Source organism: Rutilus rutilus (assembly GCF_951802725.1).
Source record: "Rutilus rutilus genome assembly, chromosome: 15".
Classification (NCBI taxonomy): Eukaryota; Metazoa; Chordata; class Actinopteri; order Cypriniformes; family Leuciscidae; genus Rutilus; species Rutilus rutilus.
This window is the reverse complement of record NC_140220.1, coordinates 30,138,016-30,159,834: the sequence shown is the minus strand read 5'-3', so window position 1 is coordinate 30,159,834 and position 21,819 is coordinate 30,138,016. Positions and strand designations below refer to the sequence as shown.

Genomic DNA, 21,819 nt, shown 5'->3' with positions numbered 1-21,819 from the left:
CCTGTGATGGAAAAGCATCATTATTCCAGTCTGCAGTGTCACATTATCCTGCAGAAATCATTATAATATGCTGATTTGCTGCTCAAGAAACATTTCTCATCACTATGAATGTTGAAAACAGTATTTTTGTAGAAACAGTGCTACATTTTTTTTCAGAATTCTTCGATTAATAGGAAGTTCAAAAGAACAATGTATTTGAAACAGATATATATAGGTCTTTACTATCACTGTTGATAATTGTAATGCATTCTTACTGAATAAAAGTATTAAATACTTTAAAATATATATATTTTGACCCCAAACATTTAAACGGTAGTTGTATATTACTATAATACTAATGTCTTCCCTTTTCAAGAGAAATCAAAACTCAATTAGCCAAGGCCTCCCATACAAAATTGAATGATGAGCGCAAACACCTACACACTTTCCATTTCAACTTTAATAGCTGCCGTTACAGAGGACTGATTATCATCAAACAGACTTGTCTGTCCCTCGTGAACCTCTTGCAAAAATCATTCAACAAAGTTAATAAATTATTTGAAGTATAATTTCCCATGTCTGCAGCATGTAAAGTGGAAACCCAAAGGTTCTGGCAAGTGAATCAGGTGGTGACCTCCTATCTCTTGTTTGCCTGGTTGTCATGACCTGCTCTGAAGAGTGACCTGTCTTTAAATGGTTTACCTCTTCTTTTTTTTCTTCTTCTTTTTTTAGCCAGAGCGACAGACATTGAAAGTAAGAAAGGGCACAGGAAGTCCATTCCATTCCATTCCATTCCATTCCATAAATCAGAGGGTTGATTTGAATTTTGGTAAGGACGTTGTTTTCATTTTCATTTTCACAAGAATTTATATTCCATGTTCTCTGTTGATCTAGTGTTTTATAATCAAGCATATCGTTCTATTAGTAGTTTCAGTTTCCTGTCCTCTCGGTTTCCTGTTTAATAGAAAAGCACCTCACCTCAGACTAGACTATACACCTTCCAGTTGTAGTGTTGCTCATTGTGTTTTATCCTTCCTTCAGTGTAATATTTCAAGCTAGAAAAAGGAAAAGGAAAGAGGGAAAAGGGGTATTTTAAGAAAGAAATAGAAGAAACAGGGAAAGCAGCCTCACATATCTTAGAAAAACATCACATTTTGACTCTCAGCCCAAGAAGGACTGGAGGAGTAGGCAGAGCAGTGGGGCGGAAGCAGAGTAGAACAAGGGAGAGAGATTTTGAGAAAGACAGTGGGAGGTGGAAAAAAAAAAGACAGAAACAGTCTTTTGGTGGTTGCTTATGAACAGATTGTACCCTAAGGTTGCGTGTGTGTTTCCATGGTGATGTCTGGAGGGCAGACCAGCGGAGAGGCTGCTGGTGCCAGGCAGCGACACAGGACCAACCTGAACGCGGAGAGAGAAGACCTGGAGGGACTTTCCTCACCGCCCACTGCCCACAAACTCTCGCCCATGTACCCCAAGGAGGAGCACAGCGCAGGGGGCACCAGCTCCTCTGTCAATTACCTTGATGGAGCCTATGAGTACCCAGACCCCACACAGACCTACGGCACCACGTCACCCGCGGAGCCTGCCTCTGTCGGATACTACCCGGCTCCCACGGACCCCCACGCACCCCCCGTTGAAGAACATCTGCAGACGTTAGGCGGCGAATCCAGCAGCCCTCTCATGTTTTCACCCACCAGCCCTCAGCTGTCCCCGTACCTGAGCCATCATGGAGGACACCACTCGACCCACCAGGTGTCCTACTACCTGGACACCTCGTCTAGCACAGTCTACAGGTCAGTGCAGCTGGAAATATGAGCTCTGGTTGTGTTGATGTTTTGGACGCCATTGTAGGTGCAGAATTCCACGTTCTAAATGAACTGAAAAATAAAGTTATATTGGTTTTAAGATCTTTTGTAGAAACTGAAAATCATTTGTTTTTATTTCTTAAAATCAAGTTTCAGGTTAAACTACAGTAAATATAACAGGAAAGGGAACTATATAAGATGTTTAAGATCAAGAACAGACATGAAATATTGTCAGGTGTCCAGTTAATCAGATGAGGTTGTTCTGGGGGTCATTTACACCTGATATATGATTCATTGAGGCATAATGTTTGGTCTAGCACTCAAATCCTGCTTGGATACCTGCTTACCAAGGTTAATTTTTACAAACAACACCTTACATAAAACCTGGTGAAACCATTCTGGTACATTGTACACTTATTCATTTTGTGAACATGTTTAATTTGCTTACTAACCATGACTTTTGTAATAATTTAAGTACCATTATTAGCCAACATTTACCATTTACACTAAACAATTTTTTACTATATTTTAAAGGTGAAACTTATTTTAAGACTACGTATTGAATTTAATACATCTTTTTTTTTAATGTTCCTTATTGTTATGGCTATAGGTTTGTGAGTTGTGTATATGACTAATATTTAATGCTAGTTGGTCTTTGGCATGTGTGATCATTTACAGTTGAGAATGAGCATGACTTTTCACACACTTTTTCCCCTGCAGGACATGCATACATGTTCTTTCTCTTTACAGACTAAATGGTGATGAGATGTTGTTGGTCAGAAAGTACATGCTGATCTCGTGGTTAGAACAGGATATGATACTTTCTGTATTACCCTAAAGAACAGATCATATTTTGCTCATGTGTGTGTAGATTGTGAGAAATCATTGAGAATGTTTAAGGAATACACAGACACATACAAAGCACTTGACCTTTTCGTGTCCAGTGTCACATCGAGTGTTCTCTGACATATTCTCTGTGCTCTTGAACTAATTACGGTTTATTTTAATTTGTTGTTACTTTATGCTCTATGTTTGTGCTGTTAATTATTAGTATTTCTTGACTTCTTGGAAAAGAAGGTTATAGGATTGTAAACACCACTATCCGACATGGGGACTGAAGTACACCCGTCACAAAAAGAAGTGTACATTTGTAAAGTTTCTGATTCAATCCTCTCTGTAGACCTTGAGGAAAGTACAATTAGTGAAAACAACCGTGGTATTGGAATTATCACGTCCTGTCTGAATGCACATTTTTCACTTTCAAATAAACTAAGAAGAAATTATTTAAACAAATCAAAAAAATCACAGCACATGTTGAAGAGACCATTTTTAGTAAAACCTGTTGTTTAAATCTTTTGTCAAAGGCGTATATTACAGTTTCACTTCAAGAAGTGACAATGCATCTCTGCTTTAGGCTGCTTGGAGACCTCAAGTTTGACAGTTGGTGACACTGGACATCACTGCAGTCCATTTATGAGATTATGCAATATATCTGCTGGACATCAGAATTAACGATAAAATAAATATTTACAAACACTGGAACAAGGGGTCGAAAGGAAACGGGAATGGTCATACTAGTCAGCTGTTTGCAGTCACGTACGTGATCTCCTTAGACATTACAAACTTGCATCTCAAAACCTTAACCACGATGTACAAAATAATGGTAGTTTATTGATTATCAGATGACGTAGTTTTTTTGTTTATTTTTAAATAAATGCCAGTGTTGGATAATTAATTGTGTATGCTCATTACCTTTATTTTACACTTATATGCTACATTTTTAATAGCACTTTTAATTTAATAACACTGTTAAATTGAATCTTTAGCAAATCTCAGAAACGATATCTATAATGTTGTGAGGCCTACATTCCCAATGTAATTTGTTAAAATACGATCGTCTTCAAAAAACTGTCATTTATCGACCATAACATGGAAATAATTAACCACGCATCTATGTCTGCCAGAATTTGAATAGGCCTACTGAATTATTTGTAAGCGTGCCATCTAGTGAATCAGTAAAACACAAAAGTCAATTTGTCCTCAATGGTGGTTGAAACTTGGCCTGGTTGTTATCATTATTATCCACTGTATATTGATATCTGACCTCTGTCTGTCTCCAGGTCCAGTGTGCTGTCTTCTCAGCAGGCAGGTGTTGGTCTGTGTGAGGTGTTGTGCAGTGCGACTGACAGGCAGGAGATGTATCCTGCAAGAGCTGCAGGAGGGTTTGATTCAGAGAAGGAGACGCGCTTCTGTGCGGTGTGCAGTGACTATGCCTCTGGCTATCATTACGGAGTCTGGTCCTGTGAGGGATGCAAAGCTTTCTTCAAGAGAAGCATTCAAGGTAGCCAGCATGTTACACACGCAATCCTTGCTGTTCTGAACATCAGCACGGCTGTGATTCGGCTGCAAGTACTCACAGCTAAGCTTTGCTGACATTCAGAACCGATTGTTTAAAACAAACGCGAATATTAAGTAACTTACTTTTATTGGAGTTAATTTTGTCTATGTTCTATTTTTGCAACTGAAAATAGATCCAAACAAAAAGTGGGCAGTCAATTGTTCCGAACATAGCGAAGTAGCCTAATGTGTTGAAGTGAATTATTAAATGACTCACTCAAAAACACAGCAATTGTCGCCACCTATTGGCAAAATGATGTAAGAAAAAATCACCGAAAAAATCCCACCATTAATGCTCAAAAGTCTGTTGGGATTCGGAACGCACAAACACGGAACATTCACACAGAACACGTTTTGCGTTAAAAAACGGGAGATGGAGAGCAGTGGAGTGGGGAAATGCAAAGTTTAGAAAATCGCTTTTTGTTCTTAAAGGGATACTACACTTTTTTTGGAAATAGGCTCATTTTACAACTCCCCCAGAGTTAAACAGTTGAGTTTTACTGTTTTTGAATCCATTCAGCCGAACTCCGGGTCTGGCGGTACCACTTTTAGCATAGCTTAGCATAGATCATTGAATCGGACAAGACCATTAGCATCACTCTAAAAAATGACCAAATGTGATGTATATGCGTAATGATATGACGCAGCGCCTGAAAATAGTCCCCAGCTCGGTAGACTATAGGGTTGACTATTTTCAGGCGCTGTGTCATATCATTACGCCTGCTGGACCCATGGTATGGCAGCAAAGTTTCTTGATTATTACGCAGGAATGAGAGTTTAGTTCCTAGCCATATCAGCCTAGAAAATCGCAACTTTTCATTTTCCGTCGGTCTTAGTACACGATGTAAAAAGAACTTGACTCTAAAAGAAAAATATCAAAACTCTTTGGTCATTTTTTTGAGAGAGATGCTAATGGTCTTGTCCGATTCAATGATCTATGCTAAGCTATGCTAAAAGTGGTACCACCAGACCCGGAGATCGGCTGAATGGATTCGAAAACGTTGTAAGATGAGCCTATTTCCAAAAAAAGTGGAGTATCCCTTTAAAGTTGAACTTCTTTTAACTTGAATGACGCGTTTTTTAAAACGCTGTGTCATGCGCGAGACGCGGCAAAACACGCGACGCTCGAGTGCACAGTCTAGCGCGTGTTTACATAGTTAAATAGCAAAGCAGTAAAGTGGAATGCAAAAACACCGATCTCATGTGATTGACAGGTTATCCCACCCTCGCGCCAAAAAACACGTCATCAGAGAAGAGATAGCCTATCACTGCAAGGGTGATGGGAAGTTATTTTGATTAAAGTCATTATGAAATCAAAATGGACAAATCTTATTTTTAATGGAATATTGCATAATTTCAATAATATTTGACTCGGATAAACATCACAATAGAGAAGCAAAGACTGTCGCAAATTCTGTTTTATGCAAACTTTAAAGGTTACGAGGGCACATGAGTTAAAAAAAAAACATTTATGAGCACGGGCAAATCATTTATAATAAATTGTGCAACATTGGATTAAAAACCAAGAATTTTCCATTTTAATTTCATAGTGACTTTAAAGAACATAGGCCTACTTGCTCAATAAAAATTTGCTTTGTTGATTGAATTCTAGTAGGCTATACAATATGTATAACAATGGGCATTAATAATCCTCTGATAATAATCCTCAGCATCTGCAAGCAATACTAAAATTCAACCTTTGAAAAATGTCGATAATTTAGAGCACATAGTTTTCTCAGTCACCTATTATGTCCAAAAATATATGGGTGCTGGCAAAAAGAAAAAATAATTAGATTTTCCTTGATTCATTGATTCTATTTTCAATTCACGCCCTTGTGCTTTCAAATACAATTTTGAATGTGTGAAAATGTGCAGTATGTAATCATCCTTGCATGTTCACTATTGTCCTCCCTTTTAAAGGTGACAGAAAAAGGTGAAAATCAAAGTCTCACATGTGCTAAATCTGACGAGAGGCTGACATGTACAAAGACAGCTCACAGATGTCTCTGCCTACACCTTATTTGCAGTTCTCTATTGTGTTGGAGAGTGTGCAGATCTGGGTGGGTTTGGTGAGATGAGAGGCCGGGTAGAGACCTTGACACACAAGCTCCTGATGAGCTCTTTCCTGGGGCAGGTAACTGCTGCTGCTTTAACTGCCATTTTGGTGAGGAAAACTGAGCGAGAAACTGGAGGAAAATGACTGTAAGTGTGTGCCTGACAAATGGGTTTTCAGGACACACTGGGTGAGGGGAATTACAGTGAGAATAAGGGAGTACAGAATGATAGAGAGACATGATGTTTAAAGAGAGAGAAGACATACAGGAAAGGAAGGCAGAGAGAAGAGCAGAAGCAAGACAATAAAACAGAGTAAATACATTTTTACTTCCTGCGATGTGAATTTGAGTATCCTATAATTGTTTCATATAATTTGAATTTGAGATCCCTGCAAAAAAAATGTTACAAACAACTTAATACCAGGTTTTCTATGAGGAATAAACAAACGTTTTACTTTAAAAAAAACACAATTAAGATTTACTTAAAGATTCCTGCCAAAACAATATGTCCACCTATCTAATATGCTGTTGGTCCTCCGCATGCTGTCAAAACAGCGCGACCCGCCAAGGCATGGACTAAAGGTGTCCTGTGGTATCTGGCACCCAGATGTTAGCAGCAGATGTGAGCACCTGGAGGGTGTGAGGAGCCTCCGTGGATCGAGCTTGTTGGTCCAGCACATCCCACAGATGCTCAATTGTATCGGAGGCCAGGGAAACAACTCTTCCTCAAACCATTCCTGAACAATGTGTGCAGTGTGACAGGGTGCATTATCCTGCTGAAAGAGGCCAATTCCACCAGGGAACACCATTGTCATGAAGAAGTGTACCTGGTCTGCAACAATGTTTAGGTAGGAGGCACGTGTCAAATTTTACGTTCACATGAATAGTCGGAAGCATCACACTCCCTCCTCCCTGCCATCACTTCTCCAGGTAAATGGTGCACACATACACGGCCATCCAACATGATGTAAAAGAAAACAGGACTCATCAGACCAGGTGACCTTCTTCCACTGCTCCAAGGTCCAGTTCCGACACTCGTGTGCTCATTGTAGGGGCTTTCGATGGTGGTCATTATAAGCACTCTGATTGGTCTGCGGCTACGCAGCCCCATATGCAGAAGAGTGCGATGCACTGTTTGTTCTGACACATTACCATCATTAAAATTTTGTGCGACTTGTGGCACAGTAGAAGATTGTTGGTAAATTGGTGAACTCTCATCACTGCTGATCGGAAGCAACCCACAAGCTTTGCCGTCATTGCAGATGACGGTTTAGGAATTTGAATTTGTTAAAGTGATTTTGTTGAGCAGTAGTTTCAGGGACTAACCTGAGTCTTTCTATTGGACACGGTGGTGTGAATTGCTCTCAGCAGTTCCCAGGGCATCTTTGCTAGCCACCAAAAATGTCTTATTACACTAAAATGTTTTTGCTTCTATGATTTTGTTCACATCCAAATTTTGTTATGAATATTTTGGATTCTCTGTTGTATAATATCCTATTGCAAACATACCTCACTAGGATTATGTGCATGGTTTTTGGATGTCCGTGTGTATGTGTTTGTGTGTAGGTCTGTGACATTTCTGGCTGTGACACACTCATCTAATTTAAAATTTCATCTGGAGCACTGGAACAGCATGTACCTGCTCTCAGTGCTTAATCAGATCCAAGGCCACTGATGCACTGCACTGCACTCTTTGTCGCTTGTGACGGAACAATATTTACACATCTCTAATACGGAGTTAAAAAATAAAAAATCTCTGAAAGCCGATCTTAAAAAAGTAGTCAAATAAAGAAAGATCTGGCATATGCTTAGGCATTTTGCTGTTTAAGCAAGAACTTGAAGGTAAAAGAATGATCAATAACAAGCTCTACTTGCCTCTAGGTCACAATGACTATGTTTGTCCAGCGACCAACCAGTGCACTATTGACAGAAACCGCAGGAAGAGCTGCCAAGCATGCAGACTACGCAAGTGTTATGAAGTAGGCATGATGAAAGGAGGTACATCAAATATATTCCTACTTTTCTCTTCCTTTCTCTCTCTTTAAGTCTCACTTAAACATGACCTCCATCCAGAGGTGGACGAAGTACACAACTTCCTTACTTGAGTGAAAGTATAGATACTACTGGTCAAATATTACTCCGTTACAAGTAAAAGTTGTAAAGACCTATTTTTACTTAAGTAAAAGTACAGAAGTACTCGTTTTTAAAAATACTTAAGTATCAAAAGTAAAAAGTAAATGTCAATGCATTGTTTTATTATTGTTGCATTGTTGTATGTAATACTTACAGTACCTTATGCCTCTGAATCTATGCCTGACTACCCTCGTATCAATATCAAATTTATTTCTAGAACACAGTTCCAGTAGTGGGATCGAATGTGAGATTGAATAAGTGCACTCAATAACGTCCACAATGGTTTCGGACACCCAAATGGCTGTTCCCTCAAAGAGTGCCCTATTTAAAGTTTTTTGGCTTTTAGTAGCCTACAGTATGAATATGTTAGCCTTACTGTTATCTATAAGCTAGTGTTCTCCAAAAAAGTGACAAAATTCGCATTTAGAAGACCAAACCCAATGTTGAAAATGAAAATCAGGTGTATGTCAGTTTGACGTTAATCTCCAACGTTGGATAGACGTTGTATTATGGTTGAAAATGAAAATCGGGTTGACGTCAGAAACCAACATCTATGGAAGCTTGTTTCCGCCACTGAATAATAAATAAATAATAATAATTGCGACTTTTTATCTCACAATTCTGACTTTTTTTCTCACAATTGCGATATATCAAGTCAGAATTGTGACTTTTTTTCTCCGAATTGCGAGATATGAAGTCACAATTGCGAGAAAAAAAGTCAGAATTCTGACTTTATAACACACAATTCTGACTTTATAACACGCAATTCTGACTTTATATCTCGCAATTCTGACTTTATAACACGCAATTCTGACTTTATATCTCGCAATTCTGACTTTATAACACGCAATTCTGACTTTATATCTCGCAATTCTGATTTTATAACACGCAATTGCGACTTTATTTCACGCAATTCTGACTTTATATCTCGCAATTCTGAGAAATAAAGTCAGAATTGCGAGATGTAAACTCGCAATTGTGAGATAAAAAGTCGCAATTATTATTATTTATTTATTATTCAGTGGCGGAAACAAGCTTCCATAAACATCAGTTGGATTCTGACGTCAAGCCGACTTTTATTTTCAATCAAAATGCAACCCCTGCAACCAAAATCATCCACTGACTGATGTTACTTTCTACTCAAGGACCTTGACAGAAATCGTAGTAAAGAGTACGATATTTGTCTTTCAAATGTAGTGAAGTTAAAGTAAAAAGTTTCCAGAAAAAAACAATACTCAAGTAAAGTACAGATACTCAAAAAGTGTACTTAAGTAGGCCTACAGTACTCAAGTAAATGTACTTTGTTACTGTCCACCTCTGCCTCCATCACAATCATGATTTTAAGCCTATAGGCCAATGTGTGTTAAATGTAAATTAAATATACACACATATACAAAAAGGCATGTCTCCCATCAACTACCTCATATAATCAGGCTGTGGCAAGCTTGTTCACGTGTACTGCACAGGCTTTCATCTTTCTCTTTTTTCAAATTGTTTGGCCCGCATCTTTTCCATTGCAGGTATTCGTAAGGACCGCGGTGGCCGCGCTATCAGGCGTGAGCGGAGGAAGAGCGGTAATGAAGATCGTGACAAGAGCTACAGTGAGCTGTCAAGCCGTGTCGGACTGAGGACAGCTCAGGACAAGAGGAAGAAGAGCAGCGGCGGGATGGTCAGCGCTTTATGCATGCCATCTGACCAGGTGCTGGTGTTGCTTCTGGGTGCAGAACCACCGGCTGTCTGTTCACGTCAGAAGCACAGCCCCCCGTACACCGAGATCACCATGATGTCCCTGCTCACAAACATGGCTGACAAAGAACTCGTCCACATGATCGCCTGGGCTAAGAAAGTACCAGGTGAAATCTTTCAAAGATCAATTAAAGTTGCTTTAATTGTAAATTGTGAGTGCAGCATCAAAGGAAATGTTTTTAAATGTGAAGGAGGCACTTCTGAGAAAGTGTCCCCGGTGACAGCCTTGCCAGTGTTTGTAACCGTGGCAGCAGTTTTCAACAGCACAGGTGGCAGAGACTCAAATGACGAGGTCACAGACACAAAGATAAAGAGCATGGGTGTTATTACAGTGATCTGTGCTGCGGCTCAGTTCGATTGGCCTCCAGCTGAGCTCAGCACACATGAAGACACCTGCTGGGACTTTAAGGGAGACATTATATTTAATGTTCAGATTTCATAATTAACCCTCCTCGGAGAAAAGTAAACAATTTATCTCATGAGATACAGCGGACAAGACTTTAATGTTGTTATATGTGGGGGTGACAACACCAAAATTTCATATTCCAGAATTATTTACTGAAACATGCCTATCATTACTCTTCTAACCCTCTTTTATACATCACAAAGGAAGGTCATGCCTTATTTTATTTTTTATTTCTTTATAATGTAAGCATCACTAATATTACTAGTATTAAAGGGGACCTATTATGCCCCGTTTTACCAAATGTAAATCTCAGGTGCCTCCAGAATGTGTCTGAAGTTCAGCTCAAAATACCCCACAGAGCATTTACTAACTACACCATATTGTAAATGCCCATTTTTGAGTGGAAGGAAAAATATGCTGGGTTTGTGCATGTATCTTTAAATGCAAATGAGCTGCTGCTCCCCGCCCTACTCTCCAGAAGAGGGCGGAGCCTTTACAGCTCGTGCCTCAGATACTCTAACAAAAACTAACAAAAGATCTGTTGGTTTTGATTATCATCTCTATCGCGGTCACGCTCACATGACATTGCAGTTCTTCGTCATCATGAAAGTTTATTATCCGCATGCATTTTAAAGCCATATCAGTCTAAACTCCCGATACACGGTTTTCTGAGTGCACACATCCGAAGCACGCGCACAGAAATCCGGCTGTTAGACGGCGTGTCCCGTGAGTATTAAACTAAGTTCTCTTTCACATCTTATTGCACTTAAACTGTCAAATACACACAAGGTTATGTCTAAAACACACGAAGTACACATAAACACAGTCGGTTGTGTCTGTGAATGTAAACAGCAAGTAAAGAAATCGAATGTGTATATTATATCTGTGTATTAAAGATAAAACAGCGTAATATACAGTATACTGCTGTATATGCTGTTGATATGAATAAAAAAAACTAAAGAAAAAATAGAAAATCACTCACTGCTCTTGACTGAACAACTTAGTAGCTTAGAGATAAACATGGTGGGGACTGTGTACAGCTCACTCAGGGGAGGAGCTAAGGCAATAGGGCAGAGTCCATCAGCAGTCGTGGGCGGGGCTTAAGCATTTGTGATGTCACAAAAGCTACAATCTGCAAACGGCTTGTTCTGAGACACTGCTTATGATTTATGGGGATTTAAAAAAGAGGATTGGGTGGATTTTTACCATTATAGGGTGGTTGTTTATGTTCAAACACCATGTAAAAGTGAATTTTGCATAATAGGTCCCCTTTAAATTTGATTTGCAACCGGTCCTACAGACGTGAATGATACCTCAAATCATGCGGCTTGTTGAGAAGAGGTGGGCTGTTACTTTCCTAAGTGATGGAGGGTGAAAAATCCCATAGATTTACATTGAAGGAAGGACCTTAACCATATAGGGACCAGAATATATTAGAAACTTGGGGTGACCCAAGAAATCATTCTAATATGCTAATTTTCTGCTCAGGAAACAATTTCTTAAAAAAAAAACACATCTTACTGATCACAAATTTGTGAAGGGCAGTGCATGAAGCATGATGTGACTGTTCTCTCCAGGGTTCCAGGACCTCTCTCTGCATGACCAGGTTCAGTTGTTGGAGAGCTCTTGGCTGGAGGTGTTGATGATCGGCCTCATATGGAGGTCCATTCATTCACCTGGAAAACTCATCTTTGCTCAAGATCTCATCCTCGATAGGTACTGGATGTTCTGCACCTCCTCTTGTAGGACAAAAAGCAATCATTAAGTATTTCCACTTTTTTTTTTTTTTGCATACATACAACTCGTAGTTAGGCTAATGAAAAAATAAAGCTCAAACCTAATCTAATAACTATTTTAGAACCACTTTTATTCATCTGTTTGGACATGGAAAAGAGCAGTCACAATTTGTGAAGCTTTGAAAACACATTCAGTTGCTTTGATTACATTTAGCCTCGCTTGACTGTTAAGAGTAATGACAAAGCACCAACATGCCGTGACAGAAACCTGTGGGAACACCTGTTATATTCTAATGAAATCCTGGGCTTTATTTTAGTCTCAGACAGTTTTACATGATACTGATGCTGTGAGTGTGATTGTGAGCTTTCTGAGATGTCACATTGACCAGATGCATTCCCTCTACGTGTGACTAGTTTTGCCTCAATTTCTTAAAGAACATTGAGCAGCATGTGGTGCCTTATAAAATGAGATTGAATGATTGTAAAATGAAAACTAGATTGTTAAAAAGGATGTGAACTATTTACCTGAGAGCCTTGTGCTCCTCTTCAGAAGGCACAAGTAGCATTTAATGAAAAGAGGACCTGATTGGGAACAAGCCTCTTTAAAGGGCTTTTGAAGAACAGCATCATCGCTGAGGAAATACGAATCTAATCAAAACTAGAATCCGTAAAAAGTGAAGCAAAGTGAGCTTGGAGGTTTATTATAGCATCCTGGAAGACGAAAGAGAGAGTAAAATTGGGAAGAGACTGAAATGACAAGATAAAATGGTTGAATGAGAGAGAGAGAGAGAGAGAGAGACTGCTAAGATAGGATAAGAACTGATGAAAGACAGAATATCTACAGAGAGTCCATCACAGGTCCAGTCTTTGCTCTCACGCAAGCAGCAAACAGCATGTACATTGCTCACAGAAAGCACATATCACAGTAAATTCCACAAACGATCTCCTAGCATATATAAAGTGCTGGTCTTTCTCTTTACAGGAATGAGGGAGAATGTGTCGAGGGGATGGCTGAGATTTTCGACATGCTTTTGGCGACTGTGGCTCGATTCCGCAGTCTCAAACTCAAGCTGGAGGAATTTGTATGTCTTAAAGCCATCATACTTCTCAATTCTGGTGAGTCTGTGGTAACAGAAAGTCAACAGATCATTAATAGCCTCTTTAGATTTGACTTGAGTACTTGGGAAAAGAAGAAACTTCAGAGCTTCCTTTGATATTATGTAATTATACAGTTCCCTGGAATACTTGATTCTGATTGGTCAATCATTCAGTCAGTCTCCTCCACATGTTATGTTCTAGATAAACAAAAGAGCTTTTCTAAACCAGTGCTAGGCTAAACTAGAAGGCTAAACTGTTAGCTTGCTAACTGAAGGCTAAAAACAATGAAAGGGAAATGTTTGATTTTAAATGTAATAAATATAGTTGAATGTAACTTTTTATGTAATTAAGTCAGCCGGTCATTACCACAAAATAAACCCCTTCATGATTTGGAATCCTTTACTTATTTAACTGTGCACTACCGTATAAAAGTTTATGGTCGGTAAGATTTTTTTTAACTTTTGAAAGTCTTTTCATGCTCACCAAGGCTGATCAAAAGCTGATCAGTAATATTTTACTCCAGCCTTCAGTCACATGATCCTTCAGAAATTATTATAATATGCTGATTTGCTGCTCAACAAACATTTCTTATTTTTATCAATGTGAATTATTATAAAAACAGTTGTGCTGCTTAATATTTTGGTAGAAACTGGAATATTTTTTTTTAAATATATATACAGACCCTTTCCAAAAAATTAGAATATCATGGAAAAATTAATTTATTTCCATAATTCCATTCAAAACGTTAAACTTCCATAGATTATAGATTCAGGGCCCACAACTTAAACGATTTTAGTATTTAGTTGTTTAGTTGTTTATTTGTTTATTTGTACATAATTTGGGCTTCCAGCTCATAAAACCCACGAAAACAGGATTATTATAGGATATATTATATCTATATTATATTATATTACATGAAATCACACAGTAATTACATAGTGATACCATGGTCATTGAACCAGGTTTTGGTTCTTTTGGCAGTGTGGGCAGGTGCAAATCCTGCTGGAAAATTAAGTCAGCATCTCCATAAAGCTTGTCTGCTGAAGGAAGCATGAAGTGCTCTGAAAATGTCCTGGTAGACGTCTGCGTTGAGTGGACAGCACAGTGGACCAACACCAGCCGATGATATGGCTTCCCAAACCAACACAGACTGTGGAAACTTCACACTGGACTTCAAGCATCTTGGATTGTGTGCCTCTCCATTCTTCCTCCAGACTCTGGGACCTTGGTTTCCAAATGAGATGCAAAATTTGCTCTCATCAGAAAAGAGGACTTTGGTCCACTGCGCTTTATTAAATCCAGAGTCAACGCAGCCGTCTACCAGGACGTTTTCAGAGCACTTCATGCTTCCTTCATTTTCCAGCAGGATTTGCACCTGCCCACACTGCCAAAAGAACCAAAACCTGGTTCAATGACCATGGTATCACTGTGTAATTACTGTGTGATTTCATGTAATATTCAAATTATTTGAAATCCTGTTTTCGTGGGTTTTATGAGCTGGAAGCCCAAATTATGTACAAATAAACAACTAAATACTTGAAATCGTTTAAGTTGTGGGCCCTGAATCTATAATCCATGGAAGTTTAACGTTTTGAATGGAATTATGGAAATAAATAAACTATATATATATATATATATATATATATATATATTTATATATATAAACAAAATGTATTTTTTTCTAACATTAAAAAGGTCTTTACTTTTGATCCATTTAATGCATCATTGCTATATAAAAGTATTATATACAAATACCAGTAAATAAATCCTCAAACCTGTGCATGCTAATGTACTCAGCATCATCTATGCATAAAATAATGTCATCACTTAACATTTTAATGCATATCACACACACAACCCCAAACATGTCCCAGGTGTCAATTGATATGTAACGTTTAAATAGTTATTACTTCATCTTTTCTGTCTGGTCAGGTGCATTTTCATTCTGCTCCAGTCCAGTGGAGCCCCTGATGGACAGCTTCATGGTGCAGTGCATGCTGGACAACATCACTGATGCCCTCATTTACGGCATCAGTAAATCCGGTGCCTCTCTGCAGCTGCAGTCCCGGCGTCAGGCGCAGCTCCTGCTACTGCTCTCCCACATCAGACACATGAGGTAAACTCATTTAACATATACCATACACTACCATTCTAAAGATTTGGCTCTGTAAGATTTTATTTTTCATCATGGATGCATTAAATTGATAAAAAATGTCAGTAAAGACTTTTGCAATAATTATATTTCAAATGCTGTTCTTTTGGACTTTCTATTCATCAAGGAATCCTGAAAAAAAGACAGAAATTAAACAACACAACAATTTTCAACATTGTTAATAATAAGAAATGTGTCGAGCGCCAAATCAGCACATCAGAATGAGTTATGTTAATAGAGTTATGGCTCTTGAAAATTCAGCTTTCCATCACAGGAATCAATTACATTTTAAAATCGATTCAAACAGAAGACCGTTATTTTAAATTAAAATAATTTTCACAATATTCCCTTTTTTTGTTGTATAAGAGAGTTGAAAAGGGTGTTTTACCCATTTGATGGGACCTTCTTTCCTTTATTAGCAACATAAGTAAGGATATTGTTGCTGAATTATTATTGCTAATATCAGTCAAGCTATATTCGTAATGTTTTGTTTTTTTGAAAGCAACAAAGGAATGGAGCACTTATACCATATGAAATGTAAGAATCGAGTCCCGCTGTATGATCTTTTGCTGGAGATGCTGGATGCCCAGCGATTCCAAACCCCAGGAGAGGTGCAGCGACTGAGGGCACAGAGTGAGAAAGACCCCCCGTCTACACCATCCACCAGAGGACCTGGAGCCATGCAGCCCAACACTGCCTGTCTCAGCCAAAGTCCAGAGCCCTGACCTATGTACCATATACAATCCCAACAGCTGCAGTAATAAGAACTGTGATTCAAAACAAAGGTGGAGTCTCTCCTTGTGCCTTATCAGAGTCCACTTTTATTAACACATTTGAAAATGAACCTGTACTATACATCTATGGTCACGTTTTTTGTCAAAGCTTATTACAGGGATTCAAGACATTTTCTCCGACTTGAGAAAAAGGGCTCTTTTTGGTGCATTGAGAGACATGTTTCTGTAGAAGCTGCTAATTCTTTTTATTTTATTTTAATAACTATTGAGTGACAGCTTTAACATCACAAACTCACTCAAAAAAAAAAAAAAAAAAGGTGAAGTGTATTAGAAACTAGCATTTTTGCAAGTAAAATCTGTTTAATTGCTGAACATTTAGACATGAATTATTCCGCCACTGGATTAGAAAACAGGTGGTGTTATACTGACATTTCACTGTTAAATCTGATCTGCCAATCACTGAAGTGGTTTGTTATAATTATTTACATTACGGCAATAACAATAGCTATGTATAATTACAATCAGCTCTTAATATAAAGTAACACGAACACTAATATAAAGTGTGACCAAACTGAAAACAGCAGAGGAGAAAAGTTACTCTTAGAACAAAGAAAAAGTAATTTCATAAAACAGTTTATGTTAATGCATCATGATTTATTCTCGCAATCAGAGCTATAGAGCTCAGTGATCAGTGGTGACATTAGTAGCATCCTTTTTTCTACAAAGACGTTTACTTATTGGTTGGCTTATATCACAAAATCTTAAATCCTATTTTTGCTGTGTTAAAGTGCTGTAATTGGTTTTATGGCCATGATAACATGACATGTAAATGCTAACGAGCTCAATTTCATCAATGTGAAGGACACTGACTGTCTTATATTACGATGTAAACTACATTGTCACATTTTTCCGCAAATCTGTGAATGTGTTTGGTCATAGTCCAGTAGACTTGTACTTTGCATTTATCAGCTATTATATTTGATACTTGAATGTTATGATTGGTACAGTACAAGTTTTGATTTTGAAGGACCTACATGTGGAAATTAATTATAAAGAATAGTTGAAAGGTATACTAAATGAAAAGATGTGTCTTTATTGTCAGCATTAGCAAACTGTACATAGATAAATAGGCATAGACATTGTAATCATAATTAATGTTTTTGTCATATTGTTATATCACACAAAGATGATGGTAATGACTGTTTTACATTTCTGGACAAAAAAAAAAAAAAAAATATTGTGAACATGCCATAAAATAAAAATACATTTGAATTGTCATGCAAAATCTTATTTAAATAATATTGAAAATAACTTTTTTCTACAGTTTTAAATAATAAAAAAATAAAAATAAAACTTTCTTTAGCCTAAGCAAATAATTTTGGCCATTTTCTTGGACGGTGTAAGTGCAGTACCTTATGCTTATGTCAGTGCTATTTAGTACATCATTATATATGATTTTTCCTCTGTTTCCTTGGGACAGAAGAGGTTCACCAGTCTGGCTGTCCAACACTGGTCTACACTGCAATGAGTTCAAGAGTACACAGTTTAGTGAAAAATTAAATTAGCAGCAGTAACTATACAGGAACAGGAACAATCCGCTTTGGCTAACACTAGTCCATTCCGTGTCCTGCAGTGTAATATGAAACATATGAAGGCATTAGTAAAGTCTCATACAGGTGGTGGGCCGTTGGTGTAGCGGAGCATGGGATGAAAAGAACGGGCGAAATTGTTGGCGTGGGCACAGCTGTAATCCTGCTCAGTCATGGGTACCAGACAGGTCAGGCCCACTATGAGCAGCAGTAGGAGCTGCAGTGGCAGAGCCGCCCGGAGCACTCGCCGCAGAAAGGGCTGGCAGCGAGCCACAGCAGCGCCACCTTGTGACCCGGAGGAACCAGAGCGAGACGAAGCGCAGCCAGAACCGCTGGGCAACCTACAAAACATCACACCAATAGATTATCATTTATAAGTCCGTTCTAATGACACACACGGAAATGTCTCGAGTAACACAGAGCTTCTGCTATTCAGTTTTTAAAAAGTTAACCACCTTAAACCAAGCAAAAATGTTTTTTCGTGCCTTTCATTTTTAAGCTATTTGCATATAATCATAACTCGCTGAAAGATTGCACACATTAAATCTCTAGATGGTTTGTTCTCGGACAGATATCGCTTCCCATATTTGTGTTATAATCAAAGACACTTCCATATTTTGTAATACTTCATAATATATTTCATTAAGAAGTCACAAAAAACATGATATAATGCTTAACATATCATTAATTCATGTACATTCAAATATTAAATATATATGAATTGAGGTGTCATGGCATTTCTAACTATTTCTCAATGTAAATAAAAAAAAAAACTTTTGTTAAGCATTACATACATGTTATGTTTGTAAATGTTGTTAATGAAAGTTACTATTAGGTTTTACACAATATGGCTGCCTTTATGTATTTTTCTCTGATGAGCGTGAGAGCATCATAAAAATAAAACTGCAAAAAACAATGAAAGCAACAAAAAAAAAGTACATGGTTTGGAAAATGACTGATACATTTCAATATTTTCACATGGCATCAAGAATGGAGAAAGATGATGGACCCATGAGGATTCTGAACATAGTTTCTTAATGGTTTTCGTGTTCAAAGTACACAAAGTTACATTGTCAGACTCAATATTATGTTCTTGTGGAAAACCACATAAGATTACTAAGAATCCTTGACTTGGAACCAAAACAAATTAATTTCTTAGAACTGAACAGCCCATGTGGACTCCCACCGCAGAGGATCTGGCCTCTGATCTGAATGGTTCTGATGGTTATGGATCTGGGATCTGGATCTGGAACGAGTTCCATCATCCCCCCTGCATTCTAAAGCCGAGAAACAGGTACCTGTGACGTGGAAGCCTGGCTGAGGGTCCTGGTTCTGACACACTACATTTGCCTCGTAGCTGTTGTGCAATGAGCAAAAGGGAGGGAGGGAGGGAGGGAGGGGTAAAAGAAAGAAAGAATGTTTCAGTCCCAGCAAATAAAGACAAAGCTTGTGGTGACAAGCAGAGACATATAGCCAGGCCATCAGTATAATCACAAACCAGTAACAACAAAACAAAAGGCGGCAGCAAAATAGGTGGCAATGACAAAAAAAATCTTGCAATGTGCAAGAAACCTGGCTTTCCACACAGACGCCTTCAAACAAATCCACTAACACTGACTGTGGCTTGATTTGATTCAAAGCACGTCTGAAAGGCAAAGCCAGTGTTTCTTGTATAAATTTCACAAGAAGTGAAGTACTTCTAGAGCCACAAATAAACATCTTTTACAGGGGGATGAGGAAGTGAGCAAATATCCCAGGGGATTTTGTCAATGAGAAATATTTAAGTAGTGAAAATTTCCCCCCGATATAAGCTCAACCGCCTCATTTTAGCAGGACAGTGACCTTCACGGCATGCCCGAAATAATATCAAAAAAAGGGAGAGGAGATGCATTACCGATTGTCGTTTGGTAGAAACGCTGACATCTGAAACAGGACTGACCGATCCAGAAGTCTCTGCGTCATCCGTAACAGACCAGAGGGACGCATCCTGTGAGTTGGGTGAAGATCTGAGTTTTAGCTTTGAAATGGAGTCTGATATTATGGACAACGTCCCTTTTTTATCTGTCAAACTGATGGAAAACCGGCCATTGAAGAGATGAACGAGTAATGAACGTGCATGAAGACTGACCTGTCTGTTCCCAGAAGTCTGGAGCTCTTTTTCTAGCAGCTCTAGGTCTGTGTCCACAGCCTTCAGGAGCAGTTGCAGACGGTTCCCGATGACGTGCACCCTCTCTTGGGCCTCCAGACACTCGCTGCCATGTGCCTGCACCAGCAGCTGCCCCGAGAGCTCCTGCAGACTGTCCACCTTCTGCTCAGTCTCCGTCAGCTCCCGCTGGATTTGCTGCAGACAAACATGTATCAATGTAGTTTAGCTTGGCAAACGTTTTGACTATGGATGATCTCCAATTTTCATAATGTAATGCCAAAAAACATACTTTAAATTACAATATATGGCCATACTATTTTCAACATGCTATCTCGTGGGATGCTCTATTCTTAATCTTTATTTATTCTGCATTCAGTATTGGGTAAACAGGCAAATTTGTGTTCAGCCCATGTCCATCCATACCAAAAAGCAGTGACCTGTTCAAAGGTACCTTTAGTGCTCTGTAATGAGCTCGTACTGTATGGCGATCTAGCCCTGATGCGATTGGGATAATCTCATTCCTCCGGCGGTCGATGTTTTCCAGCCAGAGAAGAAGACCATGACTCAGCTCATGGAACTCCTGTAGAGAAGCAAAAAGTGTGAGTGACAGTATTTGCCCATGTGTGTGTGTTTTTAATGTACACTACTGTTCAAAAGTTTGAGGTCAGTAATTTTTTTTTTATGTTTTTGATTATGTTCTTATTATTACATCATTTCTTATTATCAATGTTAAAAAAAAGTTGTGCTGCTTAATATTTTTGTGGAAACCATGATACATTATTTTGCAGGATTTGATGAATGGAAAGGTCAAAAGAACAGCATTTATTTGAAAAAGAAATCTTTTGTAACATTAACATGTCTTTACTGTCACTTTTGATCAATTTCATGCATCCTTGCTGAATAAAAGTATTACTTTCTTTCAAACAAATAATCTTACTGACCTCAAACTTTTGATGGGTAATGTAGTAGGTGCTGTGTGTGTGTGTGTACCTGGCACTGCATCAGAGCATCCTGGAGTGATTTTCTCCAATCCTTAAGTGATTTTCCCAGTCGATCCCAGCGTGAGTTCATCTCTTTGAGTTTCGCTTTCAGTTCCCGGCTCTCCTCTGAGTCTGACTGGAGGAGTGCAACGCTATTTAAGTTGATGGACAGCACTTTGGACTTATGGGAATCCATGGCCTTCTGTAACTCCTGTTGAAACAAAAAGTGTTTGTGTTAGAATGTTGTGTGTTGATTTTTCAGATTGCATTGTGATATGTATTTAAGTGCAAGTCTTATTTTGGTTAATCAGGACTTCAATTGTTTATCTCTGTTGTTAAATTGCTCTGAAATGAAGGTCCACTTACAATCTTTGGACTGTATACATGTTTTAGTTTGTGTGACACTAAAAATAAACTGGTGAAATCAGATGCTCCGGATTTTAACAGACTCTGTATATGGGTCAGCGGGATGCTGTGGATTTCCTCTTGTTTATTTCTGTTGCTGACATCCTGCCTGATTTGAAATGTTAGTGTGTGTGTGTGTGTGTGCCCAAGACTTTATTTAACAGTGTAGACATATGAGCAACCCACATATGGAGCTGTCAGTGACAAATATATCTTTACAGCTTGTGCATGACTAACTATTATATTTACAGTAATATGAAATAGTACATTGTACTTTCAGCAACAAAGAAGAAAGAAATCATTATTTTTTCAATGAAACTATTGATAATGCAATGTGGGTCTGCTCTGTGACCAAATCAGCTTATTAGAATGATCTCTGAAGGAACTTGTGACACTGAAGACTGGAGTAAATTATGCTGAAAATTCAGCTTTGCTATCACAGGAGTAAATAACATGTTG

General features: G+C 38.4%; 2 protein-coding genes across 4 annotated transcripts in view; one reads left to right on the top strand and one right to left on the bottom strand.

Annotated features, from left to right (window-relative positions):
- The first annotated feature begins 697 nt into the window (after positions 1 to 697).
- On the top strand, positions 698 to 17,478 carry esr1 (estrogen receptor 1). Of its 3 annotated transcripts, none has more exons than XM_084432563.1 (9): positions 698 to 808; positions 1,295 to 1,772; positions 3,905 to 4,125; positions 8,117 to 8,233; positions 9,889 to 10,221; positions 12,098 to 12,236; positions 13,239 to 13,372; positions 15,287 to 15,470; positions 16,009 to 17,478. In XM_084432563.1, exons 2-9 carry the CDS (start codon positions 1,312 to 1,314, stop codon positions 16,229 to 16,231), a joined length of 1,812 nt encoding a protein of 603 aa, XP_084288689.1. In that variant the 5' UTR covers positions 698 to 808; positions 1,295 to 1,311; the 3' UTR covers positions 16,232 to 17,478. The 3 variants fall into 3 exon arrangements, with proteins under 3 accessions (XP_084288689.1, XP_084288690.1, XP_084288691.1); XM_084432564.1 differs by having other exon boundaries at positions 709 to 808; positions 1,333 to 1,772; XM_084432565.1 differs by having other exon boundaries at positions 724 to 808; positions 1,328 to 1,772.
- Positions 17,479 to 17,772: 294 nt separating this feature from the next.
- Positions 17,773 to 21,819, bottom strand: part of syne1a (spectrin repeat containing, nuclear envelope 1a) — a gene marked incomplete at its 5' end in the record, with an annotated part of 116,274 nt that continues 112,227 nt past the window's right edge. The window contains 6 exons of the mRNA XM_084432556.1: positions 17,773 to 18,170; positions 19,128 to 19,186; positions 19,724 to 19,816; positions 19,958 to 20,170; positions 20,427 to 20,555; positions 20,966 to 21,166. Coding sequence (XP_084288682.1) covers positions 17,909 to 18,170; positions 19,128 to 19,186; positions 19,724 to 19,816; positions 19,958 to 20,170; positions 20,427 to 20,555; positions 20,966 to 21,166 — 957 coding nt within the window. The 3' untranslated portion in view covers positions 17,773 to 17,908. The remainder of the gene's footprint in view (positions 18,171 to 19,127; positions 19,187 to 19,723; positions 19,817 to 19,957; positions 20,171 to 20,426; positions 20,556 to 20,965; positions 21,167 to 21,819) is intronic.